We start from the raw sequence: 21,033 nt of genomic DNA on the forward strand, positions 1-21,033 counted from the left end.
GTAAATCCAGACTAGCCTCGCTGCAGATAAAGGATCCATGGTGTTGGAGGCTGCCTCTGTAGCCTTGTAGTCATCCATGCTCACGTCTTGCAGTGCCTGTAATTAGAGACGAGTCTGTAGAAGACTGTCCCTTGGAGAAGGCAGTTAATGGAGAACATTGCTATGTAAGAAGTGTTTTTGTGATATTGCGCTGCTGTTTGGGAAATCTGTGCTTCTGCCAAGAGAACTTTAAAAATGGAAGATGCTCAGCCCAAGGGTCTTCCTATAAATGAGCAAAAACTCTGGCAAGGGTGCAAAACACATTCCGGTTAAGTGACTTGCACAAAGCTGTTTGCCATCACCTGAGGATCTGGTCCAGTTTTCTTAAATGGGCTGTGCATTGTTTACTTCTGCGAGGAAGAAGGCATAAATGATTCTGTGATTCTGTAATGTGAACTTTAGCCCTAGGTGCACACTGCTTGGGAGCGATCCGCCTATGGTTACAGAACGATTATAGAGTAAGATGTTGAGCTCTCAGAAGATTACTAACATTACATTTGGTAGTAGGCTTTCTTCATCCTTTTTCTGTGAACAGGGAGAAAATATTTAAACTAAACAATTTGAGGTATTTGCCTCATATAAAATATGCACTTAGCTAAAGTCACGCAAAACATTTTAGGTTACCACAAAATTCCACATAAGTATCGTTAGGAGCTTCTTCAGCTGTTGATGGACCTTTGTACCTCTCTCTTGGCATCAGCATTTCGGAATATGTTTCAGGAATGGACATTATATGCTAGCTCACATGGTAACAGGAAAGGATTATTCTTAGCAGTTCCCAATCCCCCGGCTCCTCTCTCACGTACACTCATGCACTCAGTCTTTCTACTTCCCTCTGTCCCATCTCTTGAGGCCTCAGATGCACACATATAAAAGACAGGCTTTCCGCTGCGGTTTGTTTGTGGTACACTGATGTTCCTGAAGCAGCTCAAATGTTGCTGGTGAATGGTACGTATTCCTCCTTTTCCGAGGAGTTGACAACACTGTCACTTCTCCCTCGGGAAGGCAACAATATCCTCAGTTCCTTGGAATTCATTCAAGTCATCTTGCACCAGTTGGTTGAATTTCAGCACAGCGTGGCACAATACCTTGTTGGCACATAGCAGTATTGTGCTGACTGCTGCATCCCTGGAAAGAAAGAGACATACGGAGGATCTCTTGACATCCACAAATCTTCAGGTGTTTACTGGGCAGCGTGTGATAGGTAAAAGCGCTGTCGTGCCTTTGAAAGGGCAAGAGGTGGTCAGCGAGTACCTGTAAGATAACACGCCTTGCTTTGAATCTCAAGCTTCTGCTTTGAATTTTAATTTCTGTGTTTTAACAGAGCTCTGCTCTGTGTTTGTTGGCCTAAGTAATAATGCCAGAAGTTTCTCAGGAAGTAGAGAACGAGCTAAAGAGGGCAATACAGATGCTTTTCAGAGGACAGAGACAGACCGCAGGTGTTTACTGCCTGGCTACTAGGTCAAGTCCTCCAGAACAATTAAAGCAACCAAAATAGATCATAACCGGAAAGGAATTGCAATAGCCAAGAAAAGGAGGAGAAAGAGCTTTCATCTAGTCTTAAAGAAAAAGCTGAATGCTGTACTTCCCGATATGCTTATACCCATCTCCAACAATTGCCTCTGTACTTTAACTCTTACCTTTCAGGAAGACTTCTTTGTCTTGCCCTTCTGTCCTCCTTCAAACCAATGGAGAGATGGGTGAGCAAGCAGGTCAGTTGACCTCTCTGCCAAGGACTGTCTAACAGAGCAGGTCACGTTGAGAGCTGTCTGATGCTTCAGTGTTCTTCCCTAATACAGGTCATCAAGGAGAGCGAAGCGGTTTAATGGTTGGAATGGGTCAGGGAGTTCCAGCTTCTTCTGGCCATTACCGAATCCCATTTCTGGTCCCTCCGTTTTGCTGCCTAAGTGCAATTTCCCCTCATTTTTCTTTCAGGTGCATTAACTCTAATGGTATGTTCCATATATAATCTGTTGGTGGTTTCACTGCTGAGATCGGCAGTTCTGGTGATGGTTTCATTAGCGCATCCGTTGCAGGGGACCGGGCTTGCCCTCTGGCACTGTCACGTGTCGTACTAATGGCATCTGATCTAAGCTGGCAGAGTCGCTGCTGTGACAGCCTGCGTGTGTTGTGATTTACAAGAAGGTGTGCAAAAGAATTGGGATTGGACAAGGAGGCTATGTCAGTGTTGCTGCACCCTTTAATTCAGTGAACACATGGCACACTGGGCAGTGAGAATGTTTAGGAGGACTGGGCAGGAGGAAGAGGCATGGTACAGGTCCCATAGCCTTCCCACAGCATGCACACCGCGGCTGTGCACACAGCGTGTCCCCAGCTTGTCGGTTCACATAGGACAAAAATTGATATGAAATAATGCCCCTTGCCCAGAGCTCTGCAACAATGGTCCAGGCTCCGTCACAAGAGACCTGCTCTGATATATTTCGAAATTCTGTTATATATATGTATTATAAATTGCAATTGTGTAAATTACAACTGCAATTTAAAAAGGTGTAGAGAAATTAGCCATTCATGAAGCTCTATATTGCTTTACCAATCATTTTCTCCAGTAGATATTTCTTTTTCTGCTCAGAGAAGGCCATCTCACGGGGTGGTCTGAATTCTAGATGTGATTATAATGAAAATATTGTGTCCAAATGTGCACGAAGCACTGTAAACATCATTAGTCTGTCTGAGACACGCTTGGCAAACAGCGCTGTGAGCTGCACATAGAAGCAAGCAGAATATGAGACACGGCCATGCCGTGAGACCGGAGAGAGATGCATTTCAACAAAAGCTCCTAATCAATGTCAATATTTTAATAGCTCAGAATAGCAGCTGCTGGTAAAACTACGCTGAAGGTGCTTTGGGATACAACACAGCACTGAGTGTGCAGCTTGCCGCTTTTTTTACTAGTCAGTTGGGAAGGTGTCTTCCAGCTTGGTAAGCGCTGTGGCAAAACCAGACTTAAGCTCTGAATTCATTTCCGTGTCTGTAGCCCCAACAGGGGTAGAGAAGTTCCTTCAGCGAGGTCGAGCAGAAGAAACCTGGCCAGGTTCGGGCAGAAGCGCCCAGCTGAACCACAGAGGCAGAGCAGCGTCGGGGGCTGCTCCTCATCCAGCAGCGCCTGGTCTTCAGCGAAGCTCGAGAGCCACCGTGCCTTTCCCATGTTCCTCCCCCCCAACATTTCTGGCAGCAAAACTTTGCTCACAAGCCGGTTGGAAAGCAGTGACCTGATCACTCCTGTGGGAGGGTGCTCCTGTCAACAGAGTCCATGAGGCTCTTCTTAGTGGCTCTGAAAGTTTCCTGGGTGATGGAGGATAAACGAAATTAGGTGCCTTGGACAGCTGTCCACACCGAAAATCAGCAGCTGAAACTGCCACAGCAAGATTAAAGGGTTAACCATTCTTTGGTATGCTGCGATATATACCATCTGCTGAACAATTTCAAATAATGAGCATTTAAAACACATGAAGCACGTTCATTCTGTAGATTTTTGGTAAGGAGAAAAAGTGGACTTATTTTTTAAATAAAATGCCTGTCTAGAAACAGTTCACCAACACCAATCACACCAATCAGTCTTCTATGACTCAGTATCAGACAGTAATTGCAGTCAGTTATGTTAGAAGTTACTGCAAACAAATTTGCTGGAAGAGAAATTTAGTGAACTTATTGTAATGTATGTGTAGAGGGAGGAAAAGTTAATGCCCTACAATATTGCAAACAGAAATTTGATGTTTTTCAGACCTCACGAATTAGAAAATATTTGTCTTGCAGAGCACTGCAGCTTCTCCTCATTTTCCTTTAGAAGAAGAAATGGATTATTAAACGCTAAAAGGTATTGTTATCTTAGTTCCATATGTAAATATATATACAGAAACTATTTACAGCAAAATAATGCAAGTAACACCGGAAAGTCAAATGGCAGAAAGCAAGCAAATGCAACCACCTCCATCATCTGCCTTACCTTCGTTTACCTCCCTTAGCGGGTGGGTTCGTGATATGAGGATAATTTCTGATTACGTGACTGTATATAATCACGGCCACGCAGTCTTTTTCTCTCAGTGCCCAGACCGACCGGAGAGGGCAGCTCCTCTAGTTTTCTGGCTCTTGCTGTTTACTTCTTTGGCTTCTTTCACGAAGAAGATGCAGTCGTTGACCCCACGTCAGGCAGAGCAGCCCATATTGACAGGAGTGCTTTGCCCATCACCACCAGCCCCTGGTCTCCCAGCCGAGCTATGACCCATTTCACCTTCACGATACACACGTCGTTTCACAAACATTGAACTGTTGTACTGTCCTTCACCTTTGTTGCCATTACCAAATATGACCTTTCTAAGTGCTTTACTAAAATACACAACTTTTGGAACTATGTGTGGTAGCAGCATATGATAGAGAACTTCATTTGTATGTTCTGTATCTTTGCTGCTGCTTTATTTTTGGATGTAGCTGGTTTTCTAATTTCCTCGCTGTGCCAGAGAAGTTTTTCTCATGCCATAGCTTTTTCTATCACCTAAGGAAGCATAGAAGTGAACTTAGATAAGCCGAGTAGTAAAAAATATCTCTCAGAAAGAATCTTTCGCTTTGATAATACTTAAAATTGTACAAATAAGAGAATGGCTAGGAAAAGGAAAGCAATTATTTGAGTTTTTATAGTGTGCATTATTAAGGTATAGCATGTAACTCAGTAATAACTTACAGCAGAAGACAGTAAGAAATGATGAAACCGTGTCTCTATATTCTAAAACTGTCACACCAGAATTTTTTCATGCATACAAAACTGTTTTCAATTAGAATGACTAAGACATTCTCATATTTCTATTGCTCTTTTTCCAAGAGTAACTGTTGTTCTGCTGACAGCTTCTAATAACATACACTCAGATTTCGCAAAATGGATTGTATTTTTCCTGTAACATAGTGTTATAGACTGAGTTTATTGCTAATGCTCAGTAAGTGTTATTAACCTTACTCTAAGTGGGACTAATAGCAACAGAGCTGTTCAGTCTTTCTCCTCACACCATAGGGAGGGAGTTCAGGGAACTGAATGCATCTTGCTGTCTTGTTTGCTCCTGGAAGATGTACACAAAATGTCACTTCATACAGCAATAAACCTGGGCAAACAAAGGTATTTCCCGATTGGCTTGTGTGACAAAAAGAAGACATTTTGGATGTCCAGGAAGACACTGCTGGTGTTTCCTAAGAGGAAGATGGCTTGACTTGTCCATCACATTTGTCTTGTACTGTTTGTTCCTGTCTCCCAGGTCTCTGTCACTAGACTGGTACCTTACTGCAGGGTTGCAGGGATTCTCCTGCTCTGGGCCAGCAAGTGCTGTGTGTGGTCCTCCTGAAGATGGAGCAGGAGCGAGGCTGTGGGGCTGGACTGAGGAGCACTGCTGAAGGGCATCATCTGCCATTGTCTACTACTGCAGGCTATCTCCACCAGTGGCCAGGGACTTCAGATACATCTACCACAACATGACTGGGTACAGTATTGTCCAACGCATCAGAAAATAATATATTGAACTGAAAAAGGAAGTCTTTCATGAAAATCAGGGCACAAGATAACCCCACTAATATTAGTCTGAGCAGTGAGAATTTGAAAAGAGAGCAGACAAAAAAATTCAGTGTGTGAAGGGAGTTGTGTTTCACATCAGTATCCCAAAAGTCTGGGACAGTATCCCAGAATAACTCTTCCAGACCCTTTACAGCTCATCCGAATAAACAGGATGGGTTGTGTGAATACCTGGAAGTGAAGCAGAGCCGAGCAGGAAGAACAATGCGGGTCTAGTATCACACATCTAATTTTATTCTACTGAAGCTGTGCCCTGGGTTTACATGCATGTGTTGCAGACTACCCCTTTTGAAGAGGTCAATCAGCGGTACTTTTGTGTAGTTTCACAGGGACATCATGTGCTGTTTAGCAGACCTATTATTATTTAAGACAACATGCAGCACACTTGAAGGATTTTTGATTTTTGCCATAGCATGGAAGATGAGATATAACTTTAATTCTAAAATAGCTATATTTTTGTCCCACTATTCCAAGTAAGTGGATACTTTCACAGTAAAACATATGAATGCTTCTTTTATTTGTTTAATTTTTTCCTAGTAAATACAAACCTTTAAATGCTCTGCATCCAGTGCATGGAGAGGAAAACATCTGAGGACACAACAACCAAGAAGAGATGTATTGTGGGGAAACTTTGAGCAAATGCTACACAGTTAAAGTGCTGTATGCCCATAGAGAGTAGGTGGGGTTTTGGCTTTTAAGGTCTAGATGAAGTAATTAATAACATCTGTTATTATAGTATCTGAATATCATATGCCTGTTTTACCTGGTCTAGTGGGAGGTGTTCCTGCCCATGGCAGGGGGGTTGGAACTAGATGATCTTTAAGATCCCTTTCAACCTAAACCATTCTATGATTCTGTGATATTTTTTTTTTAGGTGTCACAAGACACCTGTGAAATTTGTAAGCCTCATTCTATTGATGGTGACCTGAAATACATTGGTGGCAGTGACCCTGCTATGAATAGTGTTGATCGCAGAAACCTCAAAACAGAACGACCTTTTTGGTTATACTGTTTGGTCTAGGGCTCAGCTCTGGGATCACTGTTGGTACCTTTAGGGGCAAACCCAGGCTGCACATAGAACTTACAGCAGCCTACAAGGCTGCAATCAGATCCCCAGCCATCAAGCTGCCCCATCTGCTCCCACAGTGCGGGCTTGGTTCCCTTTTCTGCCTGTTGATGTCTCTTGAAGGTTCCTTGGAGTCCTTCTGACACCACTGAGCCTCAGGGCAAATGGGGTTTCCAAGCAGCGTGAATGCAGCACGCCTTCAGCAGGTAAGGTGAATTATTGGCTCCTGAGAGGTGCTGGTTCTTGAGAGGCCTCTGGAAACCAGAGCAATCAGATTCCAGTTTAGCAAGGCTATTTTAGAAATAATTATGGAAATTAAGGATTTCTCCAAGACTGGAAAAAACAAGAAAAAGCCGTAACAGAGGTGAGAACTGAAACCGTCTCTCAAAAAACTCCACACTTGTGCCTTAGTCATCAGAACACCTTTGACCACAATCATACTGTTGAGAACAAGTCTTCATGGTCAACTGAGTGGTGCTAATGCTGCAGAAGGCCAAAGGGCTGAGATCAGAGCTGGTGTTCTGTGGTTTTGGGGAGTTGAGATACCAGTTGTACAATTGACAGTTAGACCACTATCCTCTCCCCTTGGGCTGCTAAAATGCATGTCTCGGGGAGGCCAAAGAAAAGTTCCTAAGCCTTGGTGTGAACAAGACCGTGTGCGGAAGGAAAGTGTGTGGCTATAATGCATCACTGAGCACCTGAATGTTACTCTTGATCTGCAGTGACAATAGCAAAAGAATTGCCTTGAAGTTTAGGATGTGTGAAGCTTCAGTAGTGTGCACACATAAAAGTCCTTTGATAAAAGACTTTTTCTTTTCTGGAACTTGCTTCTGGAGACATTTTCCCATTATCTTGAATTTACTTCTCCCTCTCCTTCATTATCAAGTCATGAACAGTACCCCAGGGCTGGCTGTAGGGATTTTGATACCATCGACAAATGGCACTCTGCATATGTTCCCATATACCTGCAATTCAATTTGTGGCATTAATCTTCTGCCATCATTAATTCCCTCTTCTGTTAATAGGGCAACAACAACCTTTTCCATGATAGCCTGATAGTGATGGGTTACTATTTAACAGCTCTGAAGTAGTTGCCAAAGTAGAGTATTCCTTTTTTCCCACACCCTGGGAAGAAGAAAGTTGGCCTTGATATACATTTGATGATGCTACGCAAAGCCGTTTTCTTACAGTTACAGAACTCTGTATTTAGCTGACCCAGTGGTGCTTTGCAGCCCTTCACATCCAAATGTCTGAGGCAGGACAGAAGGAGTCAAAACTGTGCTCAACATCATAACGTCTTCTCACAAATTATTTATTCCAAAAGATTATTATTTGTCTGCAATAATGCCTAAAACATAAGGATACTTATAGAGCGTTAATTCCCATCGGATATATCGTCACCCATTGTCTGACTACCACTTGCCACGTCAGAGAGATTTTATGTTCTTGCTGTGTGCGATTTGCATTATGAATTCCTGGCATCCACGCCGGGATGCTGGCACGCAACCAGCAGATAAGAGTTAAGCAATGTTGGCAAGAGGCCTCCCTCAGAGGCTCAGTGCTTCTTGTGGTTCTTGAGAGACTGACTGAAGTTTTGCAGAATAGGCGGCCTGATCTTTAATTTTTCTTGGGTTTCTTCTTTTTGAAAATGTTGTAGCTGCTTTTCCATTTATGAAGTTTAGTATCAAGTCTTGGCTTTCTTTTGCAATTTACCTAACTGTTTCAAAACCGAGCTTAATGAGAGTCTCGCTTTATCATTAGAGACTGATCTCAGGTTCTGTCTCTTCATGATTTGTCCTCCAAAAGGGCAAGTCAGTTCAAGGGGGACAGGGAACTGCTGGAGCAAGTCCAGCGAAGGGCAACTAAGATGATTAAGGGCTTGGAGCATCTGCCTTATGAGGAAAGGCTGAGAGAGCTGGGACTCTTTAGCCTGGAGAAGAGAAGGCTGAGGGGAGACCTTATTATGGCGTACAAGTATCTAAAGGGTGGGTTGAAGGAGGATAGAGCCAGGCTCTTTTCAATGGTTCCCAGTGACAGGATGAGGGGCAATGGGCACAAGTTAGAACATAGGAAGTTCCGTTCAAATACACGGAAACACTTCCTTACGGTTCAGGTGACAGAGCACTGGCACAGGCTGCCCAGGGAGGTGGTGGAGTCCCCTTCCCTGGAGATTTTCAAGACCCGCCTGGATGCAGTCCTGAGTAATGTGCTCTGGGCAATCCTGCTTTAGCAGGGGAGGTGGGCTAGATGATCTCTAGAGGTCCCTTCCAACTCTGAAACTCCGTGAAAGCCCCACCACCCGCAATAACTTCTACAGTGCACACCAGCAGTTTTGTCATGGGAAAGAAATTTTCATCAGAAGCTTTATAGCTAAAAAGCATAGCAGAAAAAAAAAAAAAAAGAGACAGACTCTTGCTTATTACACTGGCTTTACACTCATGTAATTCTTTTGGTTTTGAAAAAATTATGATAACTTTAAAACAGTGTAATGATAGGCACTCAAAGTCACTGTCTGTTCAGGATTAGCCCTTTGGCTGGTACAAAGAGGTATAGCTCCACTAATTTCAATTTACTGTGAGGTACATGAGTTGAGGTTTTGGCCTCAAACTTGTTATAGAAGAGTTCTGTCACTCAGATAAGGAGCGCTTGAGTTTACAGATTAAATATTTCTAATTTTCCTCCTCCCCAGTGCTGAATGACGAGGATTTCTCACTCCATAGCTACCTGAAATGTACTTTTGTCCATATATCAGAACGATACTGGGACAATTTAAAAAGTTTGTTTCAGGATTTGGGCCTTGCAGTTTATCTGTTGAGTTAGTCTTTTGTGATGGAAGTGAGACTTACTTCATGTCTTCCTATGGGAAATGGTGGTGGCTGGTTTGATTCCTAATGCGTGGCTGGGGATTTACTGTGCAGGAATTGAAACAGATAAATAGCCATGCATGAAACCAAATGTGAACTTCTCTGGATGTGAATTACTTCCCAGAGGAGAACGTCTCTCCCAGCTGTAGCTGTAGATTAGAGTGATGATGGAGAACACGCCCCAGCTCCAGAAGGAAAATATCACTAGCAGACACTGAAGATTTTGCCAGAACAAACCTGCAGTGCACAAGATTAAAATGGCAGAAGAGGGTTTTCTTGACCAATTGCTTCCTAAGGTGTTTTCTTATAGAATGCACTGCAACCAGCCACACATATGCTTTAAAAGTAGGAAGTTTTGAATTCATTGTTCCCTTTTCACTGTGTTATGTCATTTAATAACCCCCCATGACCGCTGCTTGATGGCGAAAAGAGAGTTACTGTATTTGTGGCAACAGCATGGCCAAAGTAGGTTGTGTGGACAAGGTCCTCAGGCCAGAAAGTGAGGATCAGAGTGCTAAAGTGGGCTTTGCCCCTCTTACCATTCGCACGAGGCACTACGATGCATTGCTGCCCATGGATTGACCCTGAGGGACAGCTGGATCTGTTCAAGTCATGCTTAATAACTAAGGTGAAACTCAAGAATGGATTAAATCCGGGTTCTTCGTGAGCACCTGTGAACTCATCCAGCAAGACTGTCCCTTTTTTGCAACAGCAACAAAAAAGGAAAGCAAGGAGAAGGTCTTCACTCCTCCTTTGGAGCAGAGCTTTGCTAACATTTTCTCCTGCTCAGTGTGTTCTGCACAGTGTGTTCTGGAGAGAATTAAGGTAGGGGCATGACACCTGTGACTAAATGGGTCTGTGGCCATTCTCCACCAGGGAGAAACATACTAGTCGCAAGGACTCTGTCGCTTGGGGCCAGGGAAAGAGAGGCAGGTCCCTCATCTAGCCCGGTAGGCTGGGAAACGTACCCAGGATTTTACTCTCAGTCATGTGTGAAATAACAGGCTTGGCAATGAACAGCAACTGCTGAAAAATCAAAGAAAAAAAAACAGATAAAACACCTGAATAACTAAGATAAGTTGGCATGCTCTTCAGATAGGCTTGTTTTGCCTTCAAATTTCAGTTTTCCTTAAAAAAAAAGGTGCTCTTTCATGGTCCAGCCCAGGGAATTTGTGTTTCCAGCTATTCTCTATGTGCCCTGCGCTGACAGAGTTGGATTTTTTTGAATCCCCAGTTCTGCCCTCCTCCTGCCCTCCTGATGGACCCAAAGCCCTACCTCACTCTTCTGTGATGAAGCTGTTTTGATCCCTCTTTTCCAGTGACCAAGGGTTGTGTCTTCTGTTTGTCAGGCACCCTGCTTTGCGACAAGGGAAGGGGGATGTGCCTTCCTACATTTGTGCTGATGACTATATTCTTCCTAATTGCTCCTTTTTGAGAATTGCTTCTAATATTTTCAGTTATGATTATATATGATTATTAGACTCATTTGTTTCTATATAATCTCCCTGCAGCAATTTGTTTTTGGTTTAATTATATGTTATTTCAAAGATTTCTTTCTGTAAAGTTGAAGGCAGGATATGTATTATCAATACTGTTGGTTTTATTTAATATGCAGGATGGATGATTTAGTTTCTTGAGGGTACTGTTTGGTTTATGTAAGAGTGTTTCTCTCCCACATAAGGCAGAGTGACACAAAGCTAAATCAGAAGTGGTTAAGTTGCAATGTTGGAAATTCAAAGCTTAGTCATATCAGACTGTACTATAACTCATACACTGAGGGAGGTCACACTGAGATTCTGGGGACAGTCTTAGGTCAAATATTTCCTGGCCCTTGAATGCTAGATTTGGTAAACTCAAATTTCTTTTATTATTTTTAATTTTGACAGGCTTTTTTTTTTTTTTTTAAAGAGAAAAAAAAAACCCAAGTCCCATCCTGAGGCTTCTTCTTCCCTTTTTTACACTTTACTCTGTCCTCCTTGCCCAGCAGATCCCACCTCTTTCCCAGATCCTTGTCAAAGTCATTTCCCCTTCACAGGCACACTGGTGCCTGCTGTGTCTTCTGGCGCAGCCAGTCCCTGTCTCCTCTCCTCCCTCCACGCTTCCTTTTGGCCAAGGTGACCTCCCTGCTCCTCCACACACTCCTGCATTGGGGACCGGCTGACAGTGACATTGGTAGCTGCCGCCTTCTCTCCCCTCAGTCTTTTCCTCCATTTCTTGACTCCCAGTCTCCAGTCAGATATCCCTCTTTTTACCATTAATCTCCACACACAGCCCTGTTTCACCAGTCTGGTTCTGGTCCTGCGGTCTGGCACAGCTTTTGTCTCTTACTCTTTCCCCACTGCTGGGAGTGCACCAGGAAGCTCACGAGGACCATGAGCAAGCCGCTTCCTTGACACCCACCACCCTTGGCACACAGCCACCCGCAGGCAGGGAAGCGGGCCCTGTTGCTCCTTTGACCAGGTCTTTTTTGAAACCCTGTCACAGGCAACGGCGGAGGGTTTGAGCATCTCCATGAGGACGGGACCTGGCTGCTCCAGCAGCGCTGACTGATTCTTCCATCAACATTTTTACTTGACTTGGTACGATTTTCCCAGGGACGACAAAGGTGTCTCTTGCCAGGAAGATGACTCCTGGGAACCTAGAAGCCCATGTGGCTATAGATCTCTGAAAATGCTTCTGGTTTTATTTTTAGTGATCAATGTCTTTTCTTCTAGCTTCAGTTTTAGTAATGGATGAGCTCATTTTAGCTTGGGTTTTTGGGGGTTTTGGGTTCTGGGGTTGTTTGGCTTTTTTTTGGTTGTTGGTTTGGTTTTTTTTTTTTTTGTTGCTAAAGGCAGAATCTGATATGAGAACTGTCTACCTTTACAGTTAAAGTTTGTAAAGTTGAAACAGGTTATCAAAATGTTTTGATCCTGTGAAAGCAAGTCCAGGCTGTATTATTCCTTGAGATGGGTTTCAGTGAATCCTAAATGCCACTTTATTATTCTAGTGTTAGCAAGGCCATTTGTAAACTAGGACTAAGCCTTGCCCTAGAGAAATTGTGATTAAAACATAAAATATACTAAATCAATGTAGATGGATGAGGAGAAAAAATTACACTTGCAAGCTTTTAGGGTTGTCCTGGTTTGAGGTGCTGGCTTCTTGCCCACAAAAGATTGATATTGCAGTGTTTTAATGATCAACACTTGACAGTGTTTATTGTGAGTGTGAGGAATAACATGAGAGAAAGTAAAAAGGGTGCTTATTCGAAAGAGCAGCCCCCGGGCAGTGGAGCCTGGCCGTATTTGTTGACTGGCTAACGGAGCTGACATTTCAGTATTGACTGAAAGGTGAGAGGTGAAAAGCCCCGAAAGAACTTTATTTATTGACCGCAAAAGGAAGAGTCAGTGGAGGGACGCACATCATTAAAAATCCCACCCTATGCTGGTGCAGAACCAACGACGCTCATATCATGCCCAGTGATGCCTCTCTAAAATGGCCCCAGCGGTTCCCGTCGCTGTGCTGTGGGATTCTTGCCAAGGCAGCCTGTCACTGCCTCGACCAGGAGAAGGTTTTATTAACGCTTCTCCTGAGCCTCCCTTTGCTACAATTTAAGTTCATTACCTGTTGTCACACACAGCTCTAAGGTGGAAACAGCATGGCACTCCTGGGTCACGTTTGACTTTTAAGCTACGGATCATTTTCTGCTGAACTGCTGTTGGTCTCTCACTCTGCACCCTGTATCTGTGCAGGGGATTATTTCTGATTAAATATGGAATTTTTCATTTGTTGTGGAATAAATTGCATTTACTTTTCATATTTTTCTATATTATTACGGCTCACACAATCAGTAATGAGAGAAGCTGATCAATTTTTACTTCATAGACTAAAAAATACTTTAATTTACATACATTCATATTGGAGAGTAAATCCATTGATTTGCAAGACCCTGCTAAGTGGTTTAAAGCAGTATTTAAACTAAAGATGCTTTCCCTGACAGCTGTGCACATGTAAATTAGAAGCAGCACTTTTCGGAAAGCCCTTGTCACTTGCCCGTTGAAGTAAGCGGGAGGCTTTCCATTGATTTCCGATTTCAGGCTGATTTTCAGTCTGTTAGCTCATACCCTAGATAGGCCACAGTGCTCAAGAAGTTTTTTTCCCTTTATTTGTGTACATTGCATAACATGAACAAGCGTTAGTCAGACAAGACAAGATATTTTTCCCTTTTAAGGTCCCAATGCATAGGGAAAATGCTACTTCTGTTTATACACTTTTTAAGATTATTTCAGCCTTTTTTTTTTTTTTTTTCCCAGAAAATATCTCTGCTTGGAAGTTTTTTTTTTTGAATTAAGGATTTGGCTGGGGATGCATTAAATAAATGCAGCATGCAACAGTTTATTGTAAACTGGAATTAAGGCTTTGAACTCAGATGACTCAGTGGACTTCACATTCTGTTGTTACTGTTAAGGTCTAACCCTGACATTTATTTAAAAAAAGCCTGTCACAGAAGGAGTGAAAAGCTGTGAGTGATACTTCCTGCCTGATCCCTTAATCCACCCTTAATTCTTAAACCATCATTGCAGGAAGACAGACTTTTAACCCTTCAAAAGGCTCCCACTCTTCAAATTCAAAAGGTTTGGGGGAATCGTTGATAATGAACACTACTCTTCCTGCAATGAGTAGAATGGGTGGATTTCTATAATTAAATACGAGATTAATTCTGTAATCAAAAGAGTGACACTAAAAAGAACTGCGGAAAATGCAGCACTGTTACAGTGAGTACAAGACTGAACAGGCTTTATAATAACTAATTAAATAAGTTGTTATACAAATGATGTGCTTGTTATGCCTCTTTCTGCACTCAGTACCTTTCTGGCTGAACAGGCTGCACTCTATCTCCTGTCTTCTTCTATTGTCTGTACATACACATACTCTTATAGTTATGGGAACAGATATTGCAGTTGTCTTAAGTCTATTCTGCAATTGCAGCAGTGGTAGAAAAGAAGTTTCATTCTTCTTATCTCCTGTCTGGTGTATTATTGTTATGTCATTATTATTACTATTACTACCACCAGAGTTTATATTCTGGTGGCAGCAAGGATTTTTAATCACAGAATTATATGTTTACTCTTCCCCAAAGGAACAGGGAAAGAGGCAAAATACAAAAATGTCCTTGTTTGAGGTAAAACATGACCAATTTTATTCAGTAACTTTGCTTCTTAACTGGGTCTCTTCTAACTACTGAAACCACAACAAAAATAAATAAAAGAAAGAACAAGATTATGGTATAAAATGCAATGTAACAGAGTTTATTCATTTTGATTCATAAAAATATAAATATGTACGTAAGAATTTGCCATAGATGAAAGATATTCCAAAATAATACAGTATCAATGGCCATCAGTGGTATTTTCATATATAAAAAGTAAAAATCTTTATGTACTTGATGAGTAACTGTGTAACAATTTACTGTCAGTTTTACTGCAGTCAAGTGATTCATTTTAATAAATAATTAGCTTAGTCTGTGAATGGCAGATCAGTGCAATTCATATTCATTTTTTAATGCCATTTGAGATAAGTTGTAGTATCAAAATGAAGATGAAACCAAAAACCATTAGGTTAAACTACTCCTGACTGGAAACATGTTGAAATATGAAGACTTTTCTTTGAACGATACCCAGCTCAGAGGACATCCGCAGGGGACAAACTGCAAAAAGACTTCTAAAGCCTTTTGCCTGAAGTATTTCCCAACAATGACATAAATCACAGGGTTAATGCAACTGTTGGTGGTAGCCAGAGTGTAACCAAACTGCTCGCCAAAGTTGAGCAGTTCCCCCCAGAAGCAGCCTTTGATCACTTCTCTCTGGTATAATATACCGAGGAATACAAAAAAATGGTAAGGAGTCCAGCACAAAAGAAACATCAGCACCACTGCGAAGATCAACCTGGTAGCCTTTGTGCCTTTGTGCTCCTTGCAGCTCTTTGTTCGGAGCGCTCTTCGCTCTCTTGCGGTTTTTTGTAGGGAGCGAATGGTAGAGAAATTAAGGGAGACGATTGCTGTAGATGGCAACGCAAACCCCACTATGTTGAACACCAGCCTTTCAGCTGGTACCCACGATGGGCTGGGGAAGTCTAAAGTGCACGCTGAAATATTCCACAGGGGAAAGTATTTCACAGTCCGAAACGTAAAGGTTGGGACGCTGAGAAGGATGCCGAAGAACCAGGTGAGCAAGCAGATCCCTTTGGCCGTAGTTTTGCTCCGTATCCCTCTGTGGTTCAAGGTATGGACAAAAGTCAAGTAGCGATCCACGCTGACTGCCACTAGCAGGTAGATGCTGGTGTACATGTTTAGGCTGATGGATGCGCTGGTGCTGCGACAAAGGAAATTGCCAAATGGCCAGTTAAACTCATTCCTGATGTTCTCTGCCCAGAAAGGCAGGCACGTGAGGAAGATAAGATCAGCAACAGCCAGGTTCATAAGGTAGATTTCAGCTATCTTCAGGGGAGCCTTGTGCAGCGAATATGTGAAGAGAACAAATACATTTCCAAACATTCCGATAACGCAGATGGTGTCTATATACTTGGGTACTATAAAGTACACGATTTCCCACCAGTCATTCAAGTCCGGGCAAATAGTTGAGTCGCTGTTGTTTTCGCTCTGGTTTGAGGAGGGAACACTCAGTAGAGGAGTGTCAGTCATTTTTTAAAAACTCTGAAGTCTTTGGAATGAGAGAAAGGGACTGCAAAAAAAGAAGCATAACATTCTAAAAGTTGTCTCCCATCAGTGGTGTAAAAAACATTTAACTGCTGAAAATTCTTTATTAGTGCTCACCGATGATTATCGGCTAGATCAATCCATGCTTCTTATGTATGTGCAACGGTGAGAAAAGTTCCCGGTATCGGCAAGGATAGAACTTCCTCCACATCCTATGAAATTTCCTCTCTTTGCTGCCATTGTTTAAAGTGGCACAGAGGAAGGAAGGTGCCAATCTGGTGCAAGTAGTTCTCTATGTCTTCTCCAGACTGGTGACAAAAATAGACACAGCCGAATTCCAGGTCCCTGAGAGCAGCAGGAGTCACGGGGACGACACAAGGCTAGCTTTGCACCCTTCCCTGCCCTTTCTCTTACTCTTATTTTCCGTGCTATGTACAGCTTTAGCAGGATGATGCCCCTTTTCCAGAACTGGGAATGCTACTCACTTGCTGTAAGCATCAATTGTTTGCTTAACTTTGCATTCTTTCATTCCCTCTCAGTTCCTCCCGTCCCGAGTGCTGGGTTCAAAATTGCCATTAGTTTAGAGGGCTTATTGCCCTCAAATGTCAGCAGTTGGAATAATAAAACATTGACTCCTCCAAAATCCTATGCTCAAAATCTTGCCTGGAGGGAAGGCCTCTGCAGCTCCAAATTCACAGCACTCTTCTCCAGTCCAAAAATTTCATACGAGTGCAGGTGGAGAGAGGCAGCCCCAGCCTCCAAAGCATTTAGGCTTTTGTAGCGTTGGCAATACCTTTATTTCTCTCTGGTAACTCTGTGCGAGACCGGGCAGGAATGAGAACACGGGTAAAATGTTATCCTCCCGTGAAAACCCACTGGGCTGCCAGAGCTGCCTCCTGGGGTGACTTTATTCTCCTGATGTTGTCATGCTCGACCGTAGTGCCCGGATCTTGTTTTTCACAGGCATTCAGTCTCAGAATCGTTATGGTAGGCAAGACATTACGGAGCCTGTGGTGACACCTAACATTTCAGTATTTCCTATCCAAGCGGAGCATGCCAGTCGTAAAAAAGAATGCATTTAAAAAAAATCAATATTTTGCAATCAGTCACCCTGAATGTTAACTTTCTGCTACAGCTATTTAGTTCTGCTCTTTCAGTTCCTGTGTTTTTACACCAAGGAGATAGCTAAGGATGGAGTTTCTAAAGAGAGCATTTAGGACCGTCGTTCATCTCTTTCACATCCACGTACAGCCTTAGTGATGCCTATATCTGAGCAGCTTGCCATACTTATCTCTGTGATGCCTCTAGGAATCAGGTAAGTACGAATATTCCACACCACACAATTTGGTACTTCATGCACAGAACATTTTTCATCATCGCAGAATTAAGTGAGCCGCAAAGTTTTATCTGAGTGCATAAACTCACTCAAGCTGACCGTCTTGTCAGGGAACTGGGCTACAACTCCGGCTAACACAGCTCTCGGGCTTGGAACATCTTCCTTCACAACAGTCTGAATTTTATCTAGTTCACTGACAGTCTCGTGCAAACTAAGACAACTTGAGAGGATCTAAAACTGCAGAGAAGATATATAGAGCACATAAATGGCTGATGAGCATCAAAGAGGCTATACATGAGACAGCAAGAGGCAATCTGTGAGACAACAGGAGTCTAACTTTTTATAGCAGGAGGCTGGCTAAGGTGTGAGAGTAATGGAAGAAAACCTACATATGTCAAAAATAACATAGAAGAAAGATAAGAGTTAAAGATTTCTTTTTATAAACAGAATTATTACTTTTACTAAATACAGAGGAAAAAGAAGTGCTTATATTTCCTTGCTTGCCTATTTTCTGATGATTTCTTGCTCTCAGTTTATGCCAGTCACTTTGCACATTTTGGAGGTGATCTCTGGGCTGGAACCACAAATTCATTCCTTATGAGCTAAACTAAAAACTTCAGGAACAATTACTTTCCATTGCAACTTAGGTTTTAGGCACAGCTGAATCTGACTTCTTGTTCAGCAGGAACAAGAATAGTGCAATTGTACAATAGTTCAACAGTACATGAAGTTTCTGTAGAGTTTGTTACTGGGAAAATTTCTTCAGTGTCTACTGGCCAGTGCCTGAGCGCTACCACAAGCCACAACTTTTGTGACCTTAGAGCTCCAGATGTCCTCTTGACAGAAAATGCAATTCATTTTCCATTGCTTAATTTCATTTCTTCTTCAAAGGCAATTTTCTTCTCTAAGTATTTTTATGTATTTAGTGCTAATGGACAATTAGCCACATGAACAGTTTTCAATTTATGTACTTAACACATTCTGGTCATCTTTTATGCAAATAATGACTCATTTATGATTAATTTCCATGTACAGTGAATCTATCACCGTTATTACTACTAGTACTTATTACCCAGTTAGGATCATGTGCTCTGGAAACACTAAATAAGCACAAATTGATCTTTGGGAACAATGTTAAAAGTAAAGATTACTTTGAAAGAGAAAATTCTGTAAACTTCTAAGCATGTTCAGCTATAAAGAATTTTTATAAAATGGATAATATTTTTACACATAAAGAGAACTAATCCTGAACTTTAGAGTTAGTTTCATGGTGAAAAGGAAAGGGAAACTCTTACTAGACTGCACAGATCAGAACTGAGAGCACAAAAGGTTTTTTTTGTTTTCTATAAAAAGTATGTGAAATAATTTTAAGAAAGGTAAGACATTAAAAACAGATAGACATACCTAGTCCTTGTCCTTCCTTGCAGTTTAGGTAAAGTTTCAAATTCAGAAACAGTTGGTAAATAGCAGGACAGAGGTTACTGAGAGAATTCAGAGTTGCATCCTGAGGCACGACTGAGTGCTGTCTGAGTGTTTCGTTGGCCATGTACGATGTGTGTGATGTTACAATTTGGAAGAAAGCCCCAGGATTTTTTTTTTTTTTTCCACTTCTCCCAATGTCGGCTGTAGTAATTTTCAAGGCATGTGAAATATTTCATTCCCATTGTGAAGTCATATAAGCCATATGCTGTGACTCTTGTCCTCCTGAAACCGCTAATTAAAGCTTTCAAGTACAGGTCCTTGCCAATTAAAAGTTCCTTTGTGTGATTAACTTTGTCCGTAACAATAACAATTTTATCTACAGCTCTGAACTTGGCTCTCGGTGCCAATGCACATAAAGACAGACTTTGAACTAGGTTTTGGTGGTGGTGGGAGCTCCTTCCTCTGCCAGCCCGGGGGAGGACCATGCCAAGGAGCTGGGGTTGGAGCAGATAGGTGTATGGGAAGGGCTGCCGAAGCTTGGCCACACTAAACCCCCTGTCAGCCTCTCCGCTGTTTTTGAAAGCCGATGTCTTTTGCGCCCCGCTATAGGTATCCAGGGTGTGAGCCTCTGTGAACGTTACTTCTCAGCAGTGTATGGCGACCGCTGTATTTTCTCAGGCTTGCACCCAGAAATAATCTTCTTTTTCTGTGATTACCTGCTGGGACCTTGTAGCCTGAGGCTGCTAGTTTATCAATTATTTTTATCTTTTTCATTCTGATTCTCCTCTGATTTATTTAATTGACAATGTTTAAAAAAAAAACAAACCCACACCTGAAGCATGTCAGATTTTAAATACAAATCTCTTTTAAGTATATTTGTGTAAACTGTAGGTTTTTTCAACTTCTTTTTAAAAATCAGTGAGAGATTATCCAGGGACTGAAATGTTATTTACTTACAAAACCTTTTTTCCCATTGGCTACCTACCCAACACATGCACTGTCTCTCTGACATCTTATTCAACTGTGTCCCTTCTTGTTTGATAAGTGAGTTAAATTTAAAAGGCATGCCAGGCTGCATGGTGATATCTTACTATGAACTTCTCTATCACCAGGATAAATACTTTTATTCCAACTTTTTATTCATTAAAAAGATACTAAGTTCAAATTATGAAAACACTGGTAAAATTAACAAATTTGAAAAATTGTTCTGGTTAACACCATCACACTGCAGTAAAATCTATAGAACCCAACATTTAATTTGAAGATTTAAAATGTGTAAGTACTTCTTTTATTTAGAAGACATCCTATTTAGACATTTACTTATTAAATAAATGAAACAGTGTAAAAAATAAGTCTCAAATGAAGCTATAGTCTTCACTTCTGTCAAAGTGTGTTTTTTTTTTTTAATATCTGGATCAAAACATTTATTTTGGTGAAGATCTGAAACACAATATTTTTTTAATTACTTGTTACCTAAGGAATCTTAATAGCTTACAGGACATCAATATCTAAACAACACATCCCACGCTGACTCATTAAGGTAAGTGCAATACAACAGGAGATCTTCGTCACAGGCTTTCCAAAATTTCCTCTTTGCTTACGTTAGTGAATTTCTGTGTTTAAGTTATTTTTTCCATAAGAAAGAAAATTTGAGCAATAACAAGAAATCTGGAATTCGTTCTTGCTTGGACATGAATCTCTAGGAGCCTGCCTACGTCCACATTTACTCACAGACTCTGAATAGAAAACTGCAGCTGCGTCTAAAATTTAAATGATAAATAACATAGTCTTACGAAACTCACCACTTCAAAATGGGATCAAAATATTGCCTTGCAAATCCAACTCTTCTTTGTAAATCTAGTTTCTTATTTTCTACTGCTTTCCATTGTCCTCTTTAGAACATTTTTCAGCAGGGGAGAGAGGTTCAAAACCTGGAGTCTGTACATTTGGTGGAAATAATAGTGAAATGAATAGGCACTGCTGTAGGTCCAGCTCTTAAACAACTTGGAACAAGTCCACGTAAGAAGCTGTGACTTTATACAA

The 21,033-nt window shown here is 41.7% G+C and overlaps 1 protein-coding gene across 1 annotated transcript in view; it reads right to left on the reverse strand.

Annotated features, from left to right (window-relative positions):
* Positions 1-15,061: 15,061 nt before the first annotated feature.
* The window catches only part of BDKRB1 (bradykinin receptor B1), a 34,474-nt gene continuing 28,502 nt past the window's right edge, over positions 15,062-21,033 (reverse strand). Inside the window, exon 2 of the mRNA XM_082484945.1 lies at positions 15,062-16,257. Within this exon, the coding sequence (XP_082341071.1) occupies positions 15,132-16,217 (1,086 nt within the window). The 5' untranslated portion in view covers positions 16,218-16,257 and the 3' untranslated portion in view covers positions 15,062-15,131. The remainder of the gene's footprint in view (positions 16,258-21,033) is intronic.

This window comes from Vanellus vanellus, assembly GCF_965231255.1.
Source record: "Vanellus vanellus genome assembly, chromosome: 6".
In the NCBI taxonomy this organism is placed as follows: Eukaryota; Metazoa; Chordata; class Aves; order Charadriiformes; family Charadriidae; genus Vanellus; species Vanellus vanellus.